At 37.6% G+C, this 26,926-nt stretch overlaps 1 protein-coding gene across 1 annotated transcript in view; it reads right to left on the reverse strand.

Moving 5' to 3' along the window:
• Pard3b (par-3 family cell polarity regulator beta) overlaps window positions 1-26,926 on the reverse strand; it is a 1,014,040-nt gene that overhangs the window by 189,651 nt on the left and 797,463 nt on the right. Inside the window, exon 19 of the mRNA XM_027941877.2 lies at window positions 10,398-10,511. Within this exon, the coding sequence (XP_027797678.2) occupies window positions 10,398-10,511 (114 nt within the window). The remainder of the gene's footprint in view (window positions 1-10,397; window positions 10,512-26,926) is intronic.

The raw sequence follows: 26,926 nt of genomic DNA on the forward strand, positions 1-26,926 counted from the left end.
CTAAAAAGAGCATACTACAGGGACACAGCTACATCATAGCAGCACAATTCACAATAGCTAGACTGTGGAACCAACCTAGATGCCCTTCAATAGATGAATGGATAAAAAAATGTGGCATTTATACACAATGGAATATTACTCAGCACTAAAAAATAACAAGATCATGGCATTTGCAGGTAATGGATGGCATTAGAGCAGATTATGCTAAGTGAAGTTAGCCTATCCATAAAAAACAAATGCTGAATGTCTTCTCTGATATAAAGGGAGAGTCTCAAAACAGAGTAGGGAGGAAGAGCATGTAAAGAAGATTACCACTAAACAGGGAAGAGAGGTGGGAGGGAATGGGAGGGAGAAGGGGAATTGCACAGAAGATGGAAGGAGACCCTCATCATTATACAAAATACATATATGATGGTGTGAGGGGGAAGAAAAAAAAAGAGAGAGAAATGTGTCACAGTAGATTGGGTAGAGAGAGGTGAAGGGAAGGGAGGGGAGGGGAGGAGGGATAGGGAGGGCAGCAGAATACAACTGACACTAGGATTGCTGTATGTATACACATGGATGTATAACCAATGTGATCCTGCAATCTGTACACGTGGAAAAATGAGAATTCATATCCCATTTGAATCAAATGTATGATATGTCAAGATCATTGTATTGTCTTGAGCAACTAATTAAAAAAAAAGAAAAAAAGATAATAGGTAGAACATTCTTTTAACTTTCACATGCCAGGCCATGTGAACAATAGCTAATCTTTCTGAGTAAATGTGTTGTCATAAAAGCTTTCCAAAGAAGGATACAATATGTTATATGTCCAAATAAGAAGATGACATAAAATTCTACAAAACACAACACACACATACACACATTGTGTGTGTGTGTGTGTGTGTATATATATATATATATATTTTTTTTTTTTTGGAGACTGGGTCTCCCTTAATTGCCAAGGCTTTGAACTTGTGATCCTTCTGCCTTAGCCTCCCAAATCTGAGATTACAATCATGCACGACTGTACCCAGCTATTATTTGATTTTTTTTAAAATTGATATATCAACATTTGGTTTATCCAAAATCATTAAAATTAGAGATAAAATGGGAACTCTAAATTCTAGTCACCAAATGGCTTTCTACCAGATCATGGTCCCCCTAAGCTTTCACAGGACATGCTTTTCTCAAATTTAACCATTGCTGTACATAATCCCCATCAAATCTAGTCTTTCTGTATTTCAGATGAGCACAAAATCCAGTGGATTACCAAAGTTTGTTGGTTATATGGAATATATATATATTGATTTATTTGCTATATATGTATTAAAAACAGATATCCTGTATCAACAGAACATTTTAGAATTTATTCCCAAATTTTTACCAGATCAGCTAAACATTTTTGCAGAATCACTGCAGATAGTTTAGTATCATTCCTCTTCAGAATGTGTTTCGACAGCACTAAGATCACATACAGTGATGTAATATGTTACTCCAGGGTATATGAACATAAGAGCATTATTTTACAACAGTTTTAAAGAGCAGGTCTACTTTATAGAAGTTTGTCTAAATGACTGTTGGAAAGCATGCCAGTCTAGTGATTCATTTTATGTATTAATCCACGCTGCCTGACAAGTAGTTGCTAATACAGCACTTCTAACATTGATTCAAATTCCATAAAAGGCTTTTGGCTCATAAAAAATGCTGGCATGGCATTAGGATGGAGGTGTTCCATCTCTTGTCTATAGGAATTGAATAATGTGCCAAGTTCTTTTGGTGACCATAAGCATTTCTGAGAAGATAGGTATTACAATGATCAAATAAATGTGCAGATATTAAGGACACCCACATCCTCCCTGGGTTTCACTCCTTACCCCTCTAAATTAGAACAAAATGCTGAAAGAGACCATTGAATAAAAAGTGATTGAGATATGTGACCATTATACCATTGTTCTCTCTCTGTCTCTTTACCTTCCTGGTTGTCTCCCTTTGTTTTTAACCCTCATTTAAGAAAGGAAGCTCTTCCTACCTTAACACAAGCATGACAGTCATCACTGGGAAATAGCAAATCTCCTTCTGTTCACTGAGATAGTTAGTGCTATGAAAAACAGAAATCTGATAGCTTCTTTCTGTCAGCATAAAATGAGAACATGACCTTGTCCTGAGAAACACCATCGAGTAATATTTTTCATAACTTCCATGTGGTGATGATCTAATAAGAATCTAAAAGTAATTAACTGGGTCTTTTTTAGCCAACCAAAGCCCTATTCAAATACACATTTTTATCAGGATTCTGAGGGAGCCATAAATTGGGGCATTTTGAAAAACTGGGATCTAATCCAGTCCATGATCTGATCAGGGTTCAGTGGTAATAATAAATTGGGACTATTAAAACTGGGAATCATTCCAACATTTTATTTTGCCCAAACCACAGGACCTAGCAAATTCTACTGCAAAAGACAGGGATATACACTGACGAGTAAAACCATGCTGAATTAATCATTTGTAGGTAATCATGCCAAAACATGGGTGTTTTCAACAGTTTAAATAGTGCCAGAGTTTAAGTTCAGTAAATAATTAATTATCAAGAGTCACTTGGCAAATTAAAGAAATCAACCTTCTGGTTACTTTAATAAAATATGCACTCTTTTAAGAATATAATGACAAACTCCTATCAATTCGTTTGTTGCTCTGGGTACTTAGGAGTATAATGCATATGCAGGTTACAACTAAAAATGTTAACACAGCTTGTAATACTTTTCCTTCTTAGACTACAATAAGCATCTTCATTTTTCAATCTGAACAAATGTTGGGTAAACTCTAGCCTTATTCTGGTTTTCATTTCAATTTCCAGTAACATAAAAGTCCTCCATAATTAAATAAAATGCTGAGAGGTTGGGAATAGATTTTCACCCACTTGAATTCTCAAACTATAAATGGTTTCTGAATGTTTTTATATCTCGAAGATGCATTTCGTTTATGTGGGGAACTTGCAGCTGCATAATTAAATCTTGGTTTGCCAAATATCAAAAACACATGTATTGATTTAAACTAAGGGAACAGGCCACAAGCAGCTCAGCTGATAAGGCAAGGGAGAAGCCTCTGCAGCTCTTGGAAGGCTTCCCGAAAAGGAAAGAAAACTAAGAACCTTGAATTCAGACACTGAAACCGATTAACTTTCTTAAATCTTAGTTTCACTCTCACTTAGGCATTCCGTTCAGGACAGTTGTCCACAACACGAGCCATATGTTTTCATACTTCTCAATGCTGAGGCTGAAGTCCTTGCCTGCCCTGCCCCCACCTCCTCATTTGTCTTGCTCAGGTTCTAATAAGATCTACAAAAGTGATGTTTAATGACTACAACAAATATTTCCCTGATAAACAAACACTGACATGGTGTAAGAGGAATAGGTGCTCTTGGAGTATCGAACTCATGTTATGAAAGTTCTTCTTTCTTTTTTTCCCCCAAGCTCAGTAAGAGGTTGCATTTATAAATTTTTATTGTGGGGTCAGTAATGTGGGACTTTAACGGAAGACAGACTTCAGTGTCCATGAAAATACTTTCTTCAGTACAATAGTCCTAAATAAAGAGGGAGCAGTGTGGGAGAAGGCATAATTTTCTTTAGCCAATCTCCACCTGACTTTTGAGGGTATTAAGAATACAAGTACTCTATAGGTCCAAGAATCGTACTGATTTTGTATTTTGCAGAAGGTTGCAAAGTCAGGTCTTAGAATTAAACAACGACAAAATGCATTTCCCAACATGTCAAAAAAAAAAAAAAATCTCTTGCTGTCAGCTTATTTATATAATCTCAATGTGTAGAAAATGCTAATTTAATTTAGCTTGACAAAATATTCCAGGAGATATAATCTTTGAATATAATATTGAGTTAATCTTTCTAGCAATGGATAAAGGCCTTTGAAACTAATGTTTTCTTATGGCAAATCTCACTGAAGCATGAACAAAAAGGATGAGTTTGTTTAATTCAGGGCTTTGTTGCCTTGGACCGATTGACTTGTGTCAGGAGGGGACATATCATCAACTCAAAAAATCAAATGCAAGACTAAGAAAATCCTACCCCACAGTCTTGAGCAAGAAGCTTGGTTGTATACCTGAGATAAGAAGAAGAATAGCATACACACTACCATGAGCCAATTCTATGTCACATTCAAGAAAGGTTGCTCTAGAAAACCCAAATTAAATGCTCCTATATTCAGCATTTAGATCTCGCTTAGACTATAACATCTGGGAAGGACCCTAGAGATCAGCTAAGGACAAATGCAGCACTAATGATGCACATGGATATTTTAAATGATATACGACTTAATGCATTTAATTGCATAAACTAATATTTTATTTATTTGAATATGTATACATATAATTAAGAAGGAAAGAAATATATCAGTGATTGAGGTTTATGAATTTCCAATATTTACCTGATGAACTAATCCTTTCTAAATGTATCCAGTGTCAACAAACTTACTGCTTCAGAATGCATTCTATTTTGGGGGATGTTTTCCCTTCTATTTATCTGAAGGGTGTCTCTCTGAAATTAACATTCCACTAGTGTCTTCAAGTAAATAAACAAATGGGCAAATAAGCAAGTAGATGAATAGATAAAGTAAAATGGGGTAAAAGGGTGCCAGAAGACAAATCTAATTGCTCTTCTATGTGACTGTTCTTCAAGCATGTGAGATCAACCATTTTGACTCTGTGAGCTCTTTGTCCCCAGGTCCTTCAATGTTTCTCATCAGACACGGATTTAGAGTTCCATTCTTTGTGTGAGGGAGAGCATAGGATATTCCAGGTGTCATCTGTGCAGTGTAAGATAGGAATTATTTTGTACATGAACTTCCAGTACACATAGCCTAGGACTGGATTACGATTTGGCAGGCATATTGTCATGTTGACTCATGCTAAACTTACTCTCAACTAAAACCATCAGGCAAATTTTTCATATACTTGGTATTAAGTCAAACCTTCCACATCCTGTTTGTCTAGTTCATTTTTGGACGGAAACCCAAGACTTTACATTTATTCCTATTAACTTTTTTTATGTTTGATTTGTTCCATTGTTCCAGATGCTCTGTCATCATACATATTTTCAACCCCTGCAGTGTCTTGGCATTCACAATGCGATCAACAGGTCACCACCCCTAATGTCAGTGCTTAGCAGGCAGGGGTTATACATAAATTTTCAAGACAAATTTTATTTTTACAAGCTTATATTGATGGAATACTCATTGGCAATATTTGGGTACAATTTCTCATACACCTAACAATCCTTCTAAGGATATGTCACCTGGCATACTACATATTTCTCTGCATTATGCACAGGACATCATGAGACAATGCAATTCTGATATCCGGAAGAGTTCCCCTACAGTTTTTTAAGTATAGGGATCAGAATGGGGATTCTTCACTCTGTACTATTGACATTTGTGGTTGGTAATTCATTGTGGAGGCTGGGGGCTGTCTGATTTTATTGTAGGAGGTATAGAGCTTCTACCCAGTAACAAAGCAATAGTAACTCCCATCCCACCACCTCCCTGCATTTACGACAATCAAAAATGTCTCTAGAGGGAAGAATAGAAGTTCATTGGATTAGATAAAGGGAAATGAAGGGAAGGGCGGGTGGATGGGAATACGAAAGACAGTAGAATGAATAGAACATAACTTTCCTTTGCTCATATATGAACGTACAACCAGTGCAGCTCCACATTGTGTACCACCACAAGAATGGGATCCTAATTGGAATGGGTCGTACTCCATGTATGTATAATATGTCAAAATACACTCTACTGTCATGTATCTAAAAATAACAAATTAAAAAAAATGTCTCTAGATATAGCCAAACATCCCTTGGAGGCAAAACTATCTTTTCCCATTAAAAATCACTTTCTAGACTATGCATACTTCCAATAGCTAGTAACCCAATCCACCTGTTAGGACTATCATTGATCTTTTCTTAGGCATAGCTACAAAACAAAACAAAACAAAACTGTTCACAAATAACACCAAAACAGTCCCACATCAGGAATTAGATATGCAGAATAACTAAAATAAGATAGGAAATGATGGGGAAAGTAGAGAAGGATAATATTTCCTAAAATTTAGAGTTTTTAGATGAATCCTATGTTAAAACAGTTACAGAAAAATTGAACCTTCAATAGGAATTGTATGACTTTTAAAAAGTCATATATAAAGGCTTTTTTTTTTTAACCTGGATGCTCATCAAAGTATTATTTGAAGCAGTGAAAAATATAAATGAATTAGTTGTTTGACAGTGAGAGACAACTAATTTATTATTTGTTGATTTCACAGAATATTAGGCAGTGGCAAGATGACATAATTGTGAATTATTAATAGCATGGGGAAATATTTGCAAAATAATGCTAAGAAAAAAGCAAGCCATTATGTGTATAGTACAGCAATCAAGTTTTCAAGGATATATATGCATAGAGAAAGGATCATGAAAACATTAATAGTGACTATGGGATTATGATATGAGAATTATTTATAATTTAAAGTCTTCATACTTTTTTATAAGTTGTGGTTTGCATCTGAACTGTCCCTCAGAGGCTGTGAGTGAAAAGGCCTGGTTGTCAGCTTGTGGTGGTATTGAAGGTAAGGCCTGTTGGAGGATGTTGGGGGCTGGGAGTGTGCCCTTGTAGGGGCTATTGGGACACTGCTCCCCTTCTCTCTTTCCCCATTCCCCTCCACTCCCCCATCTCTTCCTCTCTTGGCACCATGAGGTGAGCAGCCCTGCTCCACCAGATAGTCCCCACCATGACATTCTGCTTTACCACAGGCTCAGAAACAATGGAGTCAAACAAATGACCATGGACTGAGACCCCTGAAGTTGTGAGTCCAAAATGCCGCAGTCTGGCTGGGCACAATTCAGGAGCCACTTACCAAAAGAAAGGAACTTTATTTTTAGAACCACACACACCAAACAAAACAGCTCCTCAGGAAAAACCCTCAGAGCCCAACTGCCACCACGGGCTTCCCACAAGCCTCTCAACCTCCCCCACTCCTCCTGCTCTTCAGGCCGATTGGCTGGGTCGCGTGGGCGGAGCCAAAAAAAGTCCCCCAATGAGCAGCTCCATAGTCTGAAAGGGCAGGGAAACAGCCCAATGAGCATCACCACAGAGGAGCCAATCAGCTAGAAGTTGCTGGGTCGCTGTGAGCCAATCATCAGCTGGCAGTCTGAAAGTTTGCTGGGGCCCCTTAGGCTGTGGCTCTCAACAAAAATAAACCTTTCTATTAAATTGTTTTAATCAGACATTTAATCACAGCAAATGGAAAGCTGACATACACGTTTCCAAAATTTTCTTAATCAGCTCATATTCTCGTGTGTGTCTGTGTGTCTGTGTGTGAGTGTGCGTGTGTGTGTGTGTGAGAGAGAGAGAGAGAGAGATGATTCTAGAAAAAATGACCCATATTTGGTTAAGTAAGAGAGTAGTGGCAAGGGTTCTTCACTTGTTTACAGAAGAGTACACCAGTGAGGTAGGATACTTTAGAGAGGGAACACGAGGAAAGATGACAATATTTGTAGACTGGGTCACTTGCTTTCCTTAGGGGAAAAAAGTCTGTACATAATTTTTCATAAAATAAGAGTGGTTTTGTTTTTTTTTTAATATTCTGGCTACATCCTGTCCCTCCAAACCAGTGGTTCTCAGTCTTTAGAATGCTGAGGAGTCCCCTTGGGTTTACCCGTTAAAGTTTCCTGGGCTCCAACTCCTGAGATTCTGATTCTGCACATCAGCTATGGGGGCTCAGGAGTTTCCATTTTTAACAAGCTCCTCTAGGGACCCAATCTGACACAGGTGGTCCCTGGACCACATTTTTAGAAACACTGCTATAATCAGCCATGTGGCTTGATTTGGATATTTTTATGTCTCTATGTTCAACAATTTCTTCCTGGTTATGCACTAAAAAGAACTCCAGTGGTTATGCTGGTAAATTGACTCTTTGAAATAATGATCTATTTATTGCATTTGCCAATCTCTGTGTTGTAAATATCCCCACCGTGGCCCATTTCAAGCTACAATGGTTTAACAACTAGTTCAGAAAACTCTTGGAAGTTTAACAATTGGCTGGCACTATATAGATATAGATATAGATATAGATATAGATATAGATATAGATATAGATATAGATATAGATATAGATATAGATATATAGATATAGATATATATAGATAGATATATAGATAGATATAGATAGATATAGATATTTTTAAAAAGTATGCTAATAATAAACTATTATTTTACCTATGACAACTGGGATGGAACAAATAAGCAATAGAATAGCTTGAGTTGTTCAAGAAAACCACTTTCCAATGTATTAGGAAAAAAAAAAAGTGCGATAATAGCTTTTATCACTCTTTCCTATTTGATTCTATTTTTCCATTACCATACCATGAAGAGTGATACACTCAGTGAGTTCTTTGAGAGTTGTGAATTGCTTTCCTATGGATGATGGAGAGCCAAGGAACAGAACTCTGGGATTGGGAACAATGCCAAATGTTCAGCTTCCACCTCCACCCTCCACGGCCCTGTTGAAATGTCCTGGGTCATTAATTCTATAGCACCCAACCATAAAATCAACTCCTTCAACTTCTTCCTGTAGCACATGATTGAGACAATGTTGTCTCTAGGAAACCCATTTCAGATGTGTTTTATGTGTTCATCTGTGGGAAGTGGCCTAAGTGGGGGCTAATAGTATAGTTCTTTCAGTATTTTGACCAAACGTATTTTAAGAAAATTGGACCTGAAGCCTATATAGTCAGCTGAGGCGAATTTACAGCCCTGCTTTCAAGAACAAAACTCCCTCAGGCACCTGCTTCCTAAAAGCAAAACCAGAAAGGAAATGAACTCTTGCTTAAAGACAACCCACCTTATTTTATGGGTTATCAATTTTCTAGTTGGCACACAGTTCCCCATCTACTAAGAGGTTTTTGCCCCCCATCTCAAGCAAGTACTGAGCTGCAAAAAAATTGTCAAGTCTGCATTCTAGTAAAGGGCTCAGTTTCCTGAAGATGAGACATGGGACACGAAAGCAAAGTCAGGGGAACAGCAAAGATCTATGATGCAGGCTTACCACGCAGATGTCTTTGCCAATACATGCATTAAAATTGGAGCCTGAATTACATTTTACATTACAGGATTACTGAATCTTGGGCTATGATGGAGAATATATTTCTTGTCTTTGGGGTGGCTCTGTCAGGTGGATAGTCAACAACAATGTAAAACACTTGATTTCCTTTTAAATGCTCTGGTGACCCTGGAACTGAGCTCATCAACCTCTCAAAAATGAGAAAGAACTAAATAGCTTTTTCCCCCTCAATATTGATAAAGTTGGCCTTCTCCATGAAAACAGGCTACAAGATAGGGGTCAAAGGGTAAGAGTAGACACTCTTAGATTCCTGTGTGCTAGAAAACACAATAAATAGATGTGATTTTCTTAGTACACATAGTAGACCGATTAGATAAATATAAGAACCGATCTTTAAAAACTACAAGAAAACTAATAAGCAAGTGAAAAGATGAATAAATCTAACTGCCATATAATGAAGTCAGAATCAAAGGCTTAAAATTATATGCTAGCTTTTTCATAATCTCGGTCTTTTTCCAAGCTTTATTTAGTTGGGAAGGCAAAGAATTTTCAGGAGCTATATGAATATTCAATTACATGTTTCAAAATCAGACATTTACACATCCACTTGGGATAAGTGCCAGAGTTAACATCAAAGATATGTGAAGGACCTCTTGTCCAAATGGAACATTAAGCTCCTCAAATAGGAGAATTCAGCCCTTGCAAACTGTCATTATTTCAGCAAATGAAGCCGGCCCTTTAACAGATGGGCAACATACTTTTCAGCTTGCTGATAGCCTAATAAAAGACAGTGGCTTTTTTTGAAAAATGAAGGACATGTATTTCTCAAATTACACTATCCAAACGGATTGAGCAGAGTAAAACTAAGAAGGCGTACAACAGCCAGATGAAAATTAGGAACAGACTACGGGAACTTGATGGTTATAAATATCAATATCAAAATGACCTTTGCATTCAAAGAAGAAAAAGAAAGAAAGAAACAAACAAAAACAGGTTCATTGTTTTTAAACCACAAGGAAAACGGGCATTGATACAGTCAAAACTGGGAGCAACGGATTATGGAATTATAGGTACTGATGTAATAAAAATGCAAAATTAATTTCTTCTCAAAAATATAATTAAAATTCCCCAGAAAGGCAGGTTGGTTTTATGTCAGCTGTGTTTTCTTTTATACGAGTCGACCTGTGTGTTTCTTAAAGGAAAAGAAAATCTCTCGAGTGGATTGTTTTAATAACCGAATTAAATACAGACCACAGACTCCAACCAAACAGGGCTCCACCCTCCTGCTCACCGTTCCCGCTGCTCTTCTTTCATTCTCTCCGGCTCTTCTTCTCTCAGGTTCCCGGGCTTCAGAGTGCCTTTCTGGTCAGCCTTTCCGCCCTTGTCTTCTTTCTTCTTTCCAAATCTAGTGAGAGACATGGAGATGTTAACAATATTCAGTTGCTTTTGTGGCAAATGTGAGATATATGTGAGATGCGTTTGTTGGGCCATAATTCTTTATTGTAATGAGATCAATTTGCATGTGATGGAGACAAAATAGTGAAAGCAGAAAAATAATATAGTTACTGGATTCCTCTCTTTCTCTCTTTTTTCTTCTTTTAAACTCAGATATTTATTACGCATCAAGTGCAGTATCACGTGATTAAAAGAGAAATCATTTTGAACTATTAATTCAATAGAGTGAAAAACGGAGTGATTATTGTTCATGTATGACTATATATCGACCCGTTTTCTACACAGGCCCCTACAGCACCAACGCCATTATCATTTAAGGTTAAATTCACAGGAGTATATAATGACGGTGCAGCAAGGGACCTCTCTGAACACCTAATTCAGTGAAGAACCGAAAGCTCTGGGGGGTTTTGAACCTCCCCCAGACCTCCTGCTGGCCTGTGACAGAGCTGGGATTAGAGCTTGATTGCCTCCTGCCCCTCTTTCCTTCGGGCCCCTTTCACTCTCTAATGTAGCCCAGGCTTCCCAAGAGGGCTCCAGGGTAGTATGCTTGGTGTCTGGGTAGTTAAACGTGCACAGCAGCAATCATGATGCTTTATAAGAACACAGTGTTTTCTCAGCACGTTTAGGAAAATGGAAACTGCACAGTTGAAATGGAAAACAAAGCTGCAATTAAATTATTAGTAGGAGACACTTGTATGTGACAGGCATTTTCCCCCAATAGATGATGTTTTCTCCAGATGCAATCCCCCACAGTCTTGATACCAACACATGTGAAAAAAGAGAATATCTGATTGCTCTACTAATAATGAGGGTTGGGGGAGATCACTCAATTATGCACTTTCTCCAGTTGAAGATTTTTAAACCTGTGAAAACACCATTTATTTCTTTTTTCTTATTAAATAGGAACAGATTTTAACTCTGTGTATCTGTACATATATAGCTCTAGCCCTATCTATACACCTGTCCATCTGTTCTCCCATCTATCTCTTCCTTCTTGTTTACATTTATCTATCTATCTATCTATCTATCATCTATCATCTATCTACCCATCCTTGTACTTCTGTTTATCTATCTATATCTTCTTTTCTCACTATCTACTTCTCTCTCTCTCTCTCTCTCTCTCTCTCTCTCTCTCTCTCTCTCTCTCTCTCTCTCCTCTCTCTCCTGGGAGATTTTAAAATTAGAAGTGTCTGGGCTAACCTTACTCCCCACCTCCTTCTGATACATACATAGGACATTAGAATCTCTTTACATGAGAATCTAACATACATTTTAAAGAAAGTGCTATACTCTAACCAGAATAATAGAAGAATCACAAAACTATCTGTTTCTGTCTTCTTTGGAATCCTAATAAAAGTAGACAGATATTTGTATCTTTCTGGAATGTGCTTGAGTCATAGCAGAGGTTGTTGGTTAACTGATAACCCTGAGCATCACACCTGGAAGATGCCATTGCTAATATTCATAATCCTGCTGTTATCCCAGTACAGATTGCATCCTGCTCTCCCTAGAAGTCTCTCCTGGTCTTGACTCTTTTGCCTGTTTCTCAATTTGCAATTTAAGCTAGCAAGTTCTCTCTCATGAATTTTTCCTCCCACCTACCTCTACTTCTACTGCAGTTCTTCTGCTAGATTCAGTGTAGCCTTGGAACCCACTTCACCAACTATCAGCTCTGACTTCACCCTATGATCTCTAAGTCCTCAGGCATCTTTTTACCTCCTCTTTCTTTTCTTTTCTTTCTTTCTTTTTTTTTTTTTTTGCCTCTCTTTCTGAATCCATTTTTTTTGTTTCATTTCACAAAAGCAACAACCTGATATTATTTATAGAAGTAACTAGGGAACAGAGGGAAAATAAAGACCAAAGATATATATCTATAAGAGTGTAAGCTTTCAAGTACATTCAGATCTGCTGATACATTAAAGACACTCCTGAGCCTACAAAGCAGGCGATAACTAAATCTTCGCACAAACACATCCTGTAGCTTTCCAGATTCATGCAGAAGAGTCTTAGGGAACACCATTTTTACTCTAAATACATTTATGGGAGAAATTAGTACTATAGTACATCGCTTAGATAAATAATTCTCTCAAATGCCATTGAATATAATAATATTTGGATAAAAATTCAAAATTGTGGGGAGTCAGAGTAGAAATAATGCCTCAGAGTGTTGATGAGGGCAAAAATGTTACCAAAGCTATAGATATCAGGATACTCCATGTCCTGTATATTTTACTCTAAATTTGGAGGTTTGTGTTTTTTGAGATACAAGTAGCATTGTTTTTGAAGGATAAAATTTGCCTATTCATACTCTACATTGATCCTTATTGCCATGTCCCATAAACAGTTTTTCCTTCTGGCACCTAAGATATTTCACTTTTACTGCAGTTCAAAAATAGCTTGCCATGCCTCCACCATAGTGAAATGTGTTTGATAAAGAAAATATTAGTTTTAGCCAAGCATGGTGACACACACCTGTAATCCCAGAGAGCAAAGCTGGTAAAAGGAAGCAAACTGATTCTTTCCTCTGATGTCTCCGAAATTGGGGGCTGGGGTTGTAGCTTAGTGGTAGAGTGCTTGCCTAGCACACATGAGACACTGGGTTCCCTCCTCAGCACCTCATTAAAAAGAAAAATGAAATAAAGATATTGTGTGTCCACCCACAACTAAAAATAAATAAATAAATATATATATATATATATATATATATATATATATATATATATATATATATATATATGGGCTGGGAATGTGGCACAATGGTAAGCGCCCCTGGATTTCAATCCCCAGTACCAAAGGTGGGGGGGGCAGGGGGAGAAAGGAATAAAATATTAGTTTTAAGTTGATTCTACAAGTATGGGTTTTCTTTTCTTTCTTTTTTTTTTTTTAATCTAGCAAGAACCATCAATAAGTTGGGCTGGGGATGTGGCTCAAGCGGTAGCGCGCTCTTCTGGCATGGGCGGGGCGCTGGGTTCGATCCTCAGCACCACATACAAATAAAATACGGATGTTGTGTCCACCTAAAACTAAAAAATAAATATTAAAAATTTCTCTCTCTCTTAAAAAAATAAATAAATAAAATAAACCAAAAAATCCTCAACAAAATATTTTTTTTTAAAAAAAACCATCATTAAGTCAACAACTTTCAGAAATATTATAAATGTTTTGATTTAAAGTTCATGATCTTTCATTAAATTTTCAATTAATAAGGGCAGAAATTGCTGTAAAATTTATTTTGTTGAAGAGAATGGCTACCAGTTACCTTATTTCGTAAACCTTAGGTAGATTTAAGAACAGAATCATGAAATAATTTTCAAAAGGATTGCCCACTCTGTTAATATGAGGAGAGACCTAGAGAAACTAACTGGGATCTATTTCTGAGTGTACTGACGTGTTTCTCCAATTTTGCAGTCAGAGGACTTTGTCATCGGGGTAGTAGTGGGGAGTGGCAGTTAGGGGCATCAGAGGAAAGAACCAGTTTGCTTCCTTTTACCAGCCTTTGTTTTCCTTTCTTAGCACCCCTTTTGGGGGCCACACCACAGCCATCCTCACTTCCCTGAAATAAAGAAAAGAGACTTGGGGTTCATCTCCCCATTAGCTATTTTTGGGAGAAAAGTTATGGGGACCCTGACTGGCTACAATTACAGCTCTGCCCTCCAGGGTTTCCAATATCCCCTGCATTCCATGCCTCCCATTATCTATTACCTCAGACATTTGAGGGTTGACCACTCTGGGGGAGGTGCCTTAAGGAAATTGCTTATAGGTCAACCTTGCTTTATATAAAAGATATTTTCCTGAAAAACTCTGTGCAAACATATGGTTTCAATCAATAAAATCTTATTTTACATGTACCTGGGTAGCCTGTTTATAGAATCTTACGATAGATCTTCTGGTAAAGTAGAAAAATCACCTTTCAACATATTCTTTATGTAAATTCAGATTTTCATGAATTATAAATATGCTTAAAACACCTGCCCCTGTTGGTTTCTAGAGAGGTTATATAAAACAGCTTCACAGAAAACTTTCCCTCCCTTTTTCCCTCCTTCTTTTTGTTTCCTTCCTCTCTCCCTCTTTTCTTTTCTTTCTTCTTCCTTTCATTTATTTATTTAAAAATATTGATTAGGCATCTTCTATGTGTCAGAGAGTCAGAGGCACTTGGTATAGGTTTGTTTTGGTCAACTTCTTGGCCACTGTGATTAAAGGAACTAACCAGAACAATTTTAGAGGAGGAAAAGTTTACTTGGGGGCTCATGGTTTCAGAGGTCTCAATCCATAGACAGCAGGTGCCTTTCCTTGGGGCTGGAGGTGAGGAGGAACATCGTGGTGGAAGAGTGTGGCAGTGGGAAGCAGCTCACTTGGTGATCAGGAAGCAGAGACTCCACTCCCCAATACAAAATACATACCACATAGCTACTGAACAACCTCCTCCAGACCCATCCCACCTGCCTCTGGCCACCACTCAGTTAACCCCATCAGGGATTAATCCACTGATTAGGTTAAGGCTATAACCCAGTGATTTCTCCTCTAAAACTTCTTACATTATTTCACATGAGTTTTGGGGGGATGCCACTTCAAAACCATAAAAAGGTTCATACTGGGTTGAGATGCAAACTACATACTATCTTCATAGAATTTACACTTTAACAGAGCACTCACCAAACAAGCATAAATATAAAACCGCAAATTGTGAAAATGCTGAGACTATTGTCCTGGGAGAGACAACAATGGAGAATTGATAATAGGGGAAGGCCTCAATAAGGAAAAATAATTTAAACTGAGACTACAAGGGCGAGAGGCTCCAGACAAGCAGGACAGGTGAAAAGCTCATAGGAGGAGGAAGTAGCAAATGGGCTTGGTCTTCCAAGTGGTGAAAGAAGGCCAGGTGGTTATATCCAGGAGAGCAGAGGGGAGACACAGATGGATGGGAAAGTCATGGATTGCAGGTGTGAGAAGCTTGGGGTATAGTTTAAGAGTCATGGTAGATCATTTCTCAGTGATTTAAGGCCACAGAGAAACCAAGTGAGAAAACTGGTAAACTTAAAGAGAAACAGAGGAGTAACCAAGACATTTTGAGAAGAAGTCATAAAGTGTTATGAGAATGTTTAAAAGAATGTTGTTTGATGAAGTTAAAAAAGCAGTAAATAAAAAGCAAAATAAGCAAATGCACTAAGCTGATTGGGGACTACTGCAGGAGAGTGGGTAGAGAAGTGGCTGTTGAGGACAGAGAAGACAGTGATTTGGAAATGGTTATTCAATTGAAAGGCAGCAAAAAGTTCAATTTTAAATATAATGATTTACAAAAATCAATAGCTTTCCCATACATCAGTAATAAATCTGCTGAGAAAGAAACCAGAACAATTTTATTTACAACGTCCTCAGAAAAAAAATACAATGCCTAGGAATAAGCCTCACCAAGAAGGTGAGAGCCCTCTACAACTAACATTATAGAACACTAAAGAGAGAAACTGAAGAAGACACTAGAATACAGAAATACCTACCATATTCATAGATAGACATAATTATTATTGTTAAAATGGCCACATTACCAAAAGCAATGTATAGACTTAATGTAATCCCCATCAAAATACCAATGACAGTCTTCACAGAACTAGAAAAAAAGTCTAAAAATTCATACAGAATAAAAGACCCAGAATAGCCAAAGCAATTTTAAGGGGGAAAAAATCAACATCCAACTTATTCAACTTTAAATTATATTATAGATAATATGAGGATACTAATTCACAATAAGGTGGGGGGCACGAGGGAGGAGTAGTGTTACCTTAGATTAGGTAGAGGGAAGTGATGGGAGGGAAGAGGAGAGGTTGTGGGGATAGGAAAGATAATAGAATGAAACAGAATTTATTACTGTATGTATATATGTGACTGCATGACCAATATGATTCTGCAACATGTACACTCAGAAAAATGAGAAATTATATCCCACCTATGTATGATATATCAAAGTGCATAAATGCATTCTACTTTCATGTATAACTAATTAAAACAAAAATTTTTAAAAAATTATACTACAGAGCTCTAGTTACAAAAACTGCATGGTCTTAGTATAAAAACAGACACACAGATTAATGGAGTAGAAGATACAGTGACAAACCCACAGAGATACAATCATATGATCCTTGACAAAGGTGCTAGAAACATACATTTTAGAAAAGACAGCCTTTTTAACAAGTGGTGCTGGGAAAACCAGATATCCACATGTAGAAGAATGAAACTAAATTCATATCTCTCACCCTGCACAAAAGTAAACTCAAAATAGATCAAACTCCTAAGAATTAGACCAGAAATTTTGCAAACACTATTAATAAAATATAGGGTCAACACTAATAATATGTATGTGCAGATAATTAAGCTCAGGAAATAATACCAAGAATTAATAAATGAGATTACATCAAATTTAAAAAGCAAAAGAAATAATTAAAATGTAAAAATAGAATCTATAGAATGGAAGAAAATCTTTGCCAGCTCCTCTTCTATCAGAGGATTAATATCCAGAATATGTAAAGAAGTCAAAGACTTACCACCCCAAATCCCAAATAACTCAATCAATAAATGGACAAATGAGCTAAAGAGACATTTTTCAAAAGAATACAAATGGACAATCAATACATGAAAAAATGTTCATCATGTTAGTAATTAGGGAAATGCAAATCATAACTACACTGAGGTTTTATCTTATCCCAGTTAGAATGAGTTGTTAAGAATACTAAGCCTCAGGCTAGCATCATTCTCAATGGAGAAAAATTGAAGGCATTCCCCCTAAAATCTGGAACAAGACAGGGATGCCCTCTATCACCACTTCTATTCAATATAGTTCTCGAAACACTGGCCAGAGCAATTAGACGAAAGAAATTAAAGGCATAAAAATAGGAAAGGAAGAACTTAAATTATCACTATTTGCAGATGACATGATTCTATACCTAGAAGACCCAAAAGGGTCTACAAAAAAACTACTAGAACTAATAAATGAATTCAGCAAAGTGGCAGGATATAAAATCAACACGCATAAATCAAAGGCATTTCTGTATATCAGCGACAAAACTTCTGAAACGGAAATGAGGAAAAACACTCCATTCACAATATCCTCAAAAAAAATAAAATACTTGGGAATCAACCTAACAAAAGAGGTGAAAGATTTATATAATGAAAACTACAAAACCCTAAAAAGAGAAGTAGAAGAAGATCTTAGAAGATGGAAAAATATACCCTGTTCATGGATAGGCAGAACTAACATCATCAAAATGGCGATATTACCAAAAGTTCTCTATAGGTTTACTGCAATGCCAATCAAAATCCCAACGGCATTTCTTGTAGAAATGGATAAAGCAATCATGAAATTCATATGGAAAAATAAAAGACCCAGAATAGCAAAAGCAATTCTAAGTAGGAAGTGCGAATCAGGCGGTATAGCGATACCAGACTTAAAACTATATTACAGAGCAATAGTAACAAAAACAGCATGGTACTGGTACCAAAACAGGAGGGTGGACCAATGGTACAGAATAGAGGACACAGAGACTAATCCACAAAGCTACAACTATCTTATATTTGATAAAGGGGCTAAAAGCATGCAATGGAGGAAGGATAGCATCTTCAACAAATGGTGCTGGGAAAACTGGAAATCCATATGCAACAAAATGAAACTGAATCCCCTCCTCTCGCCATGCACAAAAGTTAACTCAAAGTGGATCAAGGAGCTAGATATCAAATCAGAGACTCTGCGTCTGATAGAAGAAAAAGTTGGCTCCGATCTACATATTGTAGGGTCGGGCTCCAAATTCCTTAATAGGACACCCATAGCACAAAAGTTGATAACAAAAATCAACAAATGGGACTTACTTAAACTGAAAAGTTTTCTCTCAGCAAGAGAAACAATAAAAGAGGTAAATAGGGAGCCTACATCATGGGAACAAATTTTTACTCCTCACACTTCAGATAGAGCCCTAATATCCAGAGTATACAAAGAACTCAAAAAATTAAACAATAAGAAAACAAATAACCCAATCAACAAATGGGCCAAAGACCTGAACAGACACTTCTCAGAGGAGGACATACAATCAATCAACAAGTACATGAAAAAATGCTCACCATCTCTAGCAGTCAGAGAAATGCAAATCAAAACCACCCTAAGATACCATCTCACTCCAGTAAGATTGGCAGCCATTATGAAGTCAAACAACAACAAGTGCTGGAGAGGATGTGGGGAAAAGGGTACTCTTGTACATTGCTGGTGGGACTGCAAACTGGTGCGGCCAATCTGGAAAGCAGTATGGAGATTCCTGGGAAAGCTGGGAATGGAACCACCATTTGACCCAGCTATTGCCCTTCTTGGACTTTTCCCTGAAGACCTTAAAAGAGCGTACTACAGGGATACTGCTACATCGATGTTCATAGCAGCACAATTCACAATTGCTAGACTGTGGAACCAACCCAGATGCCCTTCAATAGATGAATGGATAAAAAAATGTGGCATTTATACACCATGGAGTATTACGCAGCACTAAAAAATGACAAAATCATAGAATTTGCAGGGAAATGGATGGCACTAGAGCAGATTATGCTTAGTGAAGCTAGCCAATCCCTAAAAAACAAATACCAAATTGCCGCAGTCCGGCTGGCTGCAGCAAAATAACCGGGGGGTGACGAATAACTTGTTTACGTTGATACAGCAGGAGTAGGAGCCGTTTATTGCAGGACAGGAGCAGTATTTATACATTCCACACAGCTTATCTAATTAGCATAAACTAGATACATCAGTCAACCAATAAGGAATCTCCACACTTAATGGCTTGCTTTTGTTACTTCTCAAACCACTCCCTCTGGCATTTTGCCCGGCACCATCCAGACTTGTTTATGAACTCTAACATTCCCCTGGCAAAATGCCAGGTGTTATTTTGACTTGTTTACAGACTCTAACACCAAATGTCTTCTTTGATATAATGAGAGCAACTAAGAACAGAGCAGGGAGGAAGAGCAGGAAGAAAAGATTAACATTAAACAGATACATGAGGTGGGATGGAAAGGGAGAGAAAAGGGAAATTGCATGGTAATGGAGGGAGACCCTCATTGTTATACAAAATTACATATAAGAGGTTGTGAGGGGAATGGGAAAATAAACAAGGAGAGATATGAATTACAGTAGATGGGGTAGAGAGAGAAGATGGGAGGGGAGGGAGGGGGGATGGTAGAGGATAGGAAAGGTAGCAGAATACAACAGTTACTAATAGGGCATTATGTAAAAATGTGGATGTGTAACCGATGTGATTCTGCAATCTGTATTTGGGGTAAAATTGGGAGTTCATAACCCACTTGAATCTAATGTATGAAATATGATATGTCAAGAGCTTTATAATGTTTTGAACAACCAATAAAAAAATTTAAAAAAAAGAATACAAATAATAATAAATACTGTCAAGGATGTATGTAAAAAGAAACTCTTTTACACAGCATTTGGGAATGTAAATTAGCACAATTACTGTGTTTACCATATGACCAGGTTATACCCATCTTCAGGATTATCCTGAAGTACAAAAGTCATCACACTATAACAATGCATGCATGCTCATATTTACAGCAGCACAACTCACAATAGTTAAATTATAGAAACTGCCTAGGTATCCATTACTGAATAAATGGATAAAGAAAATATGATATTTATACACAGTGGAGTTTAATTCAGCCACAAATAAGAGTGAACTTACGTCTTTTGCAGGAAAATGGATGGAATTTGAGAGCATGATGTTAAGCAAAATGGATCAAACTCAGAACACCAAAGGTTGCATGTTTTCTCTCATATGTGGAAGCTAGAGAGGGAAAAGAAAAAAGTGTGTGTGTGTGTGTGTGTGTGTGTGTGTGTGTGTGTATGTGTGTATTTCATAAAAATAGAAAGGAGATCTGTAGAATAGAGGAAGGGGCCCTGAGAAGGGAGTAGAGAGGTACTGGAGAACAAAATTGACTAATCATATTGTAATGTTGTGTGCACGTATAAACATGTCACATAGAATTCCACTGGTGTGTATGATTATAATGCTTCAATAAAGAAAGCAAACCTGATGATTTTAATATGTCTTTGGGAAATCCAAGTGAATGGGCCCAGGCCTAAGCCCTAAGGAACCATAATATCTAAAGATTAGATGGAGGAGGAAGACAGGCAAAAGAGAAACAAAGAACTTTCTTCCTAGTCAGAGAACTTGGAAGAAAACCAGAAGAATGTGGTTACAAAAGAGTCTGAGATGATTACTGCAAGGAGAACCTGGTCTACAGATGGGAGGACTGTTCTGAAGTCCAGGTGAGGACTGAGAAGTGATCACTGGATTTGGTGACACAAAACCATTCATAGCCTAGGTGAGGTTCAGTGCAGAGGTGTGAGCAGCAGTCAGGTGGGTGTGATCTCAGGAATGATGGCAGGTAACTACAAGTGTCTGTACAGCCATTTGGAGGCATTAACTGGTGGGGTGGTAGCCAGAGGTAGAGGAGAATGCTGAAGTATTTCAATTTTGGTTACCAAGGAACCTTTGTTCACCAGTTAAAAAGAGAAACAGAAAGGTTGGAGATGGAGGAGAGAGGAAAATAAGGTTATTTTATTTTTTATTTTTCTTTTTCATTGTATTTGTAATACACAAAATTTTTACTTAAATGATTTTTTAAAAACTTTTATATGTAGACATATTATTTTAGTTGTCGATGGGCCTTTATTTATTTACTTATATGTGGTGCTGAGAATTGAACCCAGTGCCTCACACATACATGCCAGGCAAGTGCTTTACCACTAAGCCACAACCCCAGCCCTAAATGATGTTTAAATGTACAGTTCAGTGGCATCAAGTAAATTCCCACTGTTGTGTAACACTCACCACCATCGATCTGCAGAATTTTTCATTATTCCAAACTGGAACTCTATATTCATTCAACGGGAACACTCTTTATTTTCCCCCTCATCCAGCTCCTGGTAACTATGATTTTGCTTTCTATAAGTTTGACTATCTTAGGTCCTTTGTGTAAGCAGAATCATGCAATAATTGTCCTTTTGTGTCTGGCCTATGTCACTTAATATAAGCTTTACAAGGTTCCCCTATGTTATAGCATGTGTCAGATTTTCCTTCCCTTTTAAAGGCCAAATGATATTCCACTGTGTGTTTTATCCATTTATCCATCAATGGAGATTTGGTTGCTTCTACCTTTTGCTTATTGGGAATAATGCTGCTATGAAAACTGACACAGGAGAATAAAGTTCTTGATAAAGGGGAAGAGGATGGAGATATATAGCACCTCCCTTACATGGGAGGGAGGAGATTCAGAGCCGTTGCTGAGACAATTAGTTTGTTTACAGAATTGATAAAGGGGAAGGGAAGGCACTTGTACATAATTAATTTATCAGTTAATATGATGTAATATGGATGAGAGAAATGGGTTTCATAGGTAAGACTGACTTCCATTTTTTTCCCCAACTCCCACATATAAGCTGATAAATTGATTCCTGTACACAGTAGGTACAGCTCTGCTTCAGGTCTATTCCAAGTCTAGCCTCTGTCCAGCTTCCTGCTAGACTCCACTGGGCAGTTTATGTAGTTATTACCATGAGACCTTCCATTTCCACTTGATGCATATAATATAAAAGCCATCTTAGGAGGACCAAAAGTTGGGGAGGAAAAGTTCATATGCTCTTGTTTCAAGTTAGTGGTAAATTATAAATCTAAAAACAGCAGAAACATTTGAAACAAAGTAAATTTTTCTCCTGCTAAAATCAGTAAATGTCTTTGATACATTTAGAAAAGGCTACAAAATTAGGTCACCACTAATATCAAAGTTAGAAATTTATAGAACAAAATCAGATGTAGAAATGAATAAACTCACGATCGTAACATTTTCTGGACTTGGATAATGGTTTTTCCACCCTGTAACTAGCTGTTTTACAGACTATGCATGATATTTCCTTATCATTTTATAAATTATACAATTTGAAATAGCTCAAGCAAAATATGGGGGCAGAGAAGTTCACAGGCCTTTGACTATTATCTCCATAGTTTATTCTGACATCCACCCATAAAAGGTTTCTGTTGTCTGATTTATTCTAAATTGGGCTCTGAATTAGCATATGCATATGCTGATGAAATTAACTTCCATGTATTATAATTTTATATGGTTTTGCACTTAAACTATTGCTTCTCTCTAAAATTTATATCACAAAGGACTTTCCTTTTTTAGCTCACGTGGTTCCCATTGTACTTGAGAGTTAATGAATCTGATAAAAATTCAGTGGAAATTGACCAATTAGAGATTCAAATCTCCCTTCCCCCTTTTCGGGGGTACCTAAGGACATTACTGACTTTTATGATAATACTATTGATAGAATAATGAACAGATTTATATGTGTTGCAAGCTAATCTTGATTAAGTAGGAAAAATATTACAATTTTAAAATTTTCCATATGCTTGACTGCCATGATGCTGTGGTTTGGACATGGTATGTCCCCCAAAGTTTCATGTGGTGTGTCCCCCAAAGACTCGTGTGCTACAGGCTTGGTGGTAGAAACTTTAAAGCAGGTGGTGTCTGATAGGAGGTGATTAGGTCATGGGGGCATCACACCATGAATGCATATATATCTTTCTCAAGAGATTGGGTAAGTTCTCTTGAGACTGAATTAGGTCATACAGGAGTGAGTTAGGTCTCACAGGACTAAACTAGCTATCAAGAGAGTTGGTCAGCCTCTCTTCTATCTCATGCACACCTGCTCCTTCTGCATGCACCCACATCTTTTTTCCTCTTTTCTGCCATAATCTGATACAATACAAGGCTGCTACTAGAAGCTGAGTCCATGTTCTTGGATGCCCAGAACTGTGAACTAAATAAAACTTTTTAGATATTTCCCAGATTCATGTCTTTTATTGTAGCAACAGATAACAGACTAAGACACATGGCTCTTAAGAAGCTAATTTGCATTTGGCACACCAAGGGACTGTGAAACACAATGTATATGGAAATACCAAGCACACTATGAAACCCAGAATGCTTTTCACAACAGTAGGACTGTATTTTAAGCTCTAAAAGTCCACTCCTTGTCATGCAAAGAAGTAGAGTGAGTTGATGTTTTAATATATTGAGGGAAAAGTCAATATTAAAGTCAAGAATCTTGAAATTAAGATTTCTAATTAAAAATTTCTAATTGTTTAGACATTGACTTTATAAAAGTTTTTAAAGCAATGAGAAGCTGTATAAAAACAAAAAAACCTGTTTAATCCCACTGACATCTTTATCTACTATTTCCCCTAAGGCTAACCTTCCCACCTACCCTTAGGCAGCAACTTTTCTCTGAACTGTCACTCATTCCCAGGATCTAATTCCTAAATTGGTGGTCATGGCAACTATTCATTCCAAAGCAGGGAATCTTCAGATCTCAAATATGTTGATGTTTCTTTTTAGGATTAAAAAGCAAGGTGTTCCTATAACCTTCTAGGATTTCTGCCTAAGTGGATAAAGCATCTGCTGGGTAGTCTTAAGAAGCTCTCTGGCTGAATTCAGCCATGGTGAATCCTTGAGCTAATTTGCTTTTGCCACACAAAGGGGCTGGAAAACACAATGTACATGGAAATACCAAGCACACTGAAGGTAATTCTCAATGGTCCAGAAAGTCAGCAAAGGAAACTCATGTTGCCAATAGCCAATATTCCTAAAAATGAAGACAAGAGCCTCTGGAAGGCTGATTTGTAAGAATCTGTTAAGGGATTTGTGAGTCACTGGATAGTAACTTTCGTTGAGCATTGTTGTAGTAAGTGGAAACTACACTCTGAGATTACTAAAGCAGCACTCTGTTAGGAAAGGGGAATGAAGGAGGAGAAGGAGGAGGAGGAGGAGAAGGAGGAGGAGGAGGAAGAGGAGGAAAAGAAACTATGAAAAAGAAGCCAGAAATTAAAATTAACTAAAAATAAGCATGAATGAGTGAGCAAGAAAGATAAAGATACTAATAAGGTCTGATTTTCAGATCCACATGGGAACTCTAAAAAGCTTATTAACTGTCACTGCCACACTGGGTTTTAAGTTATTCTATCCCTCTGCTTTCTAGAAGAAAAGATGCTCTTCAGGAATGCAGTGAACTTTGATTAATTGCTTTCATACACTCGAATTGCCTTCGAAGCCTGGCTGGGCACAATCAGGAGCCACTTGTCAAAAGAAACTAACTTTATTTTTAGAACACACACACACTGCACCACACAGCTCTTCAGGAAAACCCTAAGAGCCCAACTGCCACCACAGGCTTTCCACAAGCCTGTCTCTCCCCCACAAGCTTCTCTCCACCTCCCACAATCCTCCTGCTCTTGAGGCCGATTGGCTGGGTCACGTGGGCAGAGCCAAAAAGTCCCCCAATGAGCAGCTCCGTGGTCTGAAAGGGCAGGGAAACAGTCCAATGAGCATCACCGCAGAGGAGCCAATCAGCTAGATGTTGCTGGGGCCAAGGAGCCAATCAGCTAGATGTTGCTGGGGCCGCTGTGAGCCAATCATCAGCCGGCAGCTGGATTGCTGGCAGCTGGAAGTTTGCTGGGGCCCCTTCGGCTGTGGCTCTCAACATCTCCCCCTCTCTGTTTAAACAACAAGCATGTGGCTTAGGGACCGTGCCTGTTAGGCAGTCCAATTCAACATATGGTCCTTACCCGTCATCGGATGAACTGACCTCTAGGCGTCAGCCTCCTGTCTTAGGTTGGTACCACTGCAATTGGATCATACCCGTCACTGACTACCGGTCCAGCATACAGCCATACTTGTGGATAGGCCTTTGCACCAGTGGGGGGGTGAGGTTCTTTGCCTCACCTCTGTTGGCCCCCAAATTTTAGACCATCACTAGTAGAGGAGGATGCAAAATGTCATGACATTAAGCCAATTGAGGGCTCCTTTGAAAAATTGTACCACCGGTGACATCATCAGCAAAAATACCCCAACACTACCACAAGTCGCTGCACCAACAGATAGTTCAAAATGCATACAGGTGAGCTCACAATGTGTCCAGGCAAGTTCTGCAAGCAGTTCAGTGATGGCTATTGTAGAAGGTGTAGATTGGTTTTATCTTTGACTTCACCAGCACTGGGATGAAGATAGGAATTCTGGCAATAATGGCTAAAGAAAAAATTATGTAACATTACAGAAGGCACTAAAAGAAAACAATTTTCTTAACAATTTACATTGTCTTTAAGAGAATTATTAAATATAATGAAAAGGAAAGGTGAAAGTAAACAAACAGATCTGTTAACCTTCTTTTTTGTTTACATATTAAAACAATCCTCAACAGTTGTTTACCCAATATAAATTAAACCATATAAATCACGTGAAAAAAAAAAAATATTTGGATCCATTTTATCATGAGCGCTCATCATATATGATATATGGACATTCAAACATATAACACAAAACACAAGTGTGCACACATAACATAATACATACAACACATAACATTATAGTAAAGGCCTTATAACTTTTTACAGGTGAAATCTCCATTGCAATGTTTAAAAACTCTATAGTCAAAAAATAGAACTGATCAGCAAAACATTAACCTAGGTCTGTATGAGCTCAAAAAACAAAATAGAACTTCATGATATGGCAAAGGGCAATAATAAAATAGATATTGAAAAAAGCATCCTGGTTCTGTTGCAGATGTAAGAATAGCCAAACTGGAGTTTTGGATATCAGTTGTTATGGATTTGAGCCAAATCATCTTCTTTTTGGTCTGTAGAAATCGCTTTAGTTAATCTTTCTGGAATCCAAATCGGCTGCTGTTCTCCCTGTGGAAACACATAAACAGACCCCCGACTCCAGACAATCACTGGGTCAGGACCTTGGTTAATCTCTCTGGAATCCAAATCGGCTGCTGTTCTCCCTGTGGAAACACACAAACAGACCCCCGACTCCAGACAATTACTGGGTCAGGACCTTTCCATTGTCCTGTTAGAATATCCTTCCAAAGTACCTTGGGCTTATGTACATTTTTTGGACACATATGCCTTTCCGCAGCACTAAGTCCTGATGAATCCAAATTTAAAAAGTTTAGAGTAAAAAGGGTTATTTTAAGTTTATCTTTGGGGAATATATACCCCTTCCCAATTCCTTCTTTTTGCTTTAATAAGTACATTTTAATAGTTTGATGAGCTCTTTCAACTATGCCTTGTCCCTGTGGATTGTATGGGATTCCTGTTATATGAGTAATGCCAAATGTTGAGCAAAATTGTTTAAAAGAGGTAGAAGTATAACCAGGGGCATTATCTGTTTTTAACTGTTTTGGAACACCCACAGTGGCAAAATTTTGTAAGCAATGAGCTATAACATCTTTAGTTTTTTCTCCGGCATGAAGGGAGCCCATCAAAAATC

This window comes from Marmota flaviventris, chromosome 11 (assembly GCF_047511675.1).
Source record: "Marmota flaviventris isolate mMarFla1 chromosome 11, mMarFla1.hap1, whole genome shotgun sequence".
Classification (NCBI taxonomy): Eukaryota; Metazoa; Chordata; class Mammalia; order Rodentia; family Sciuridae; genus Marmota; species Marmota flaviventris.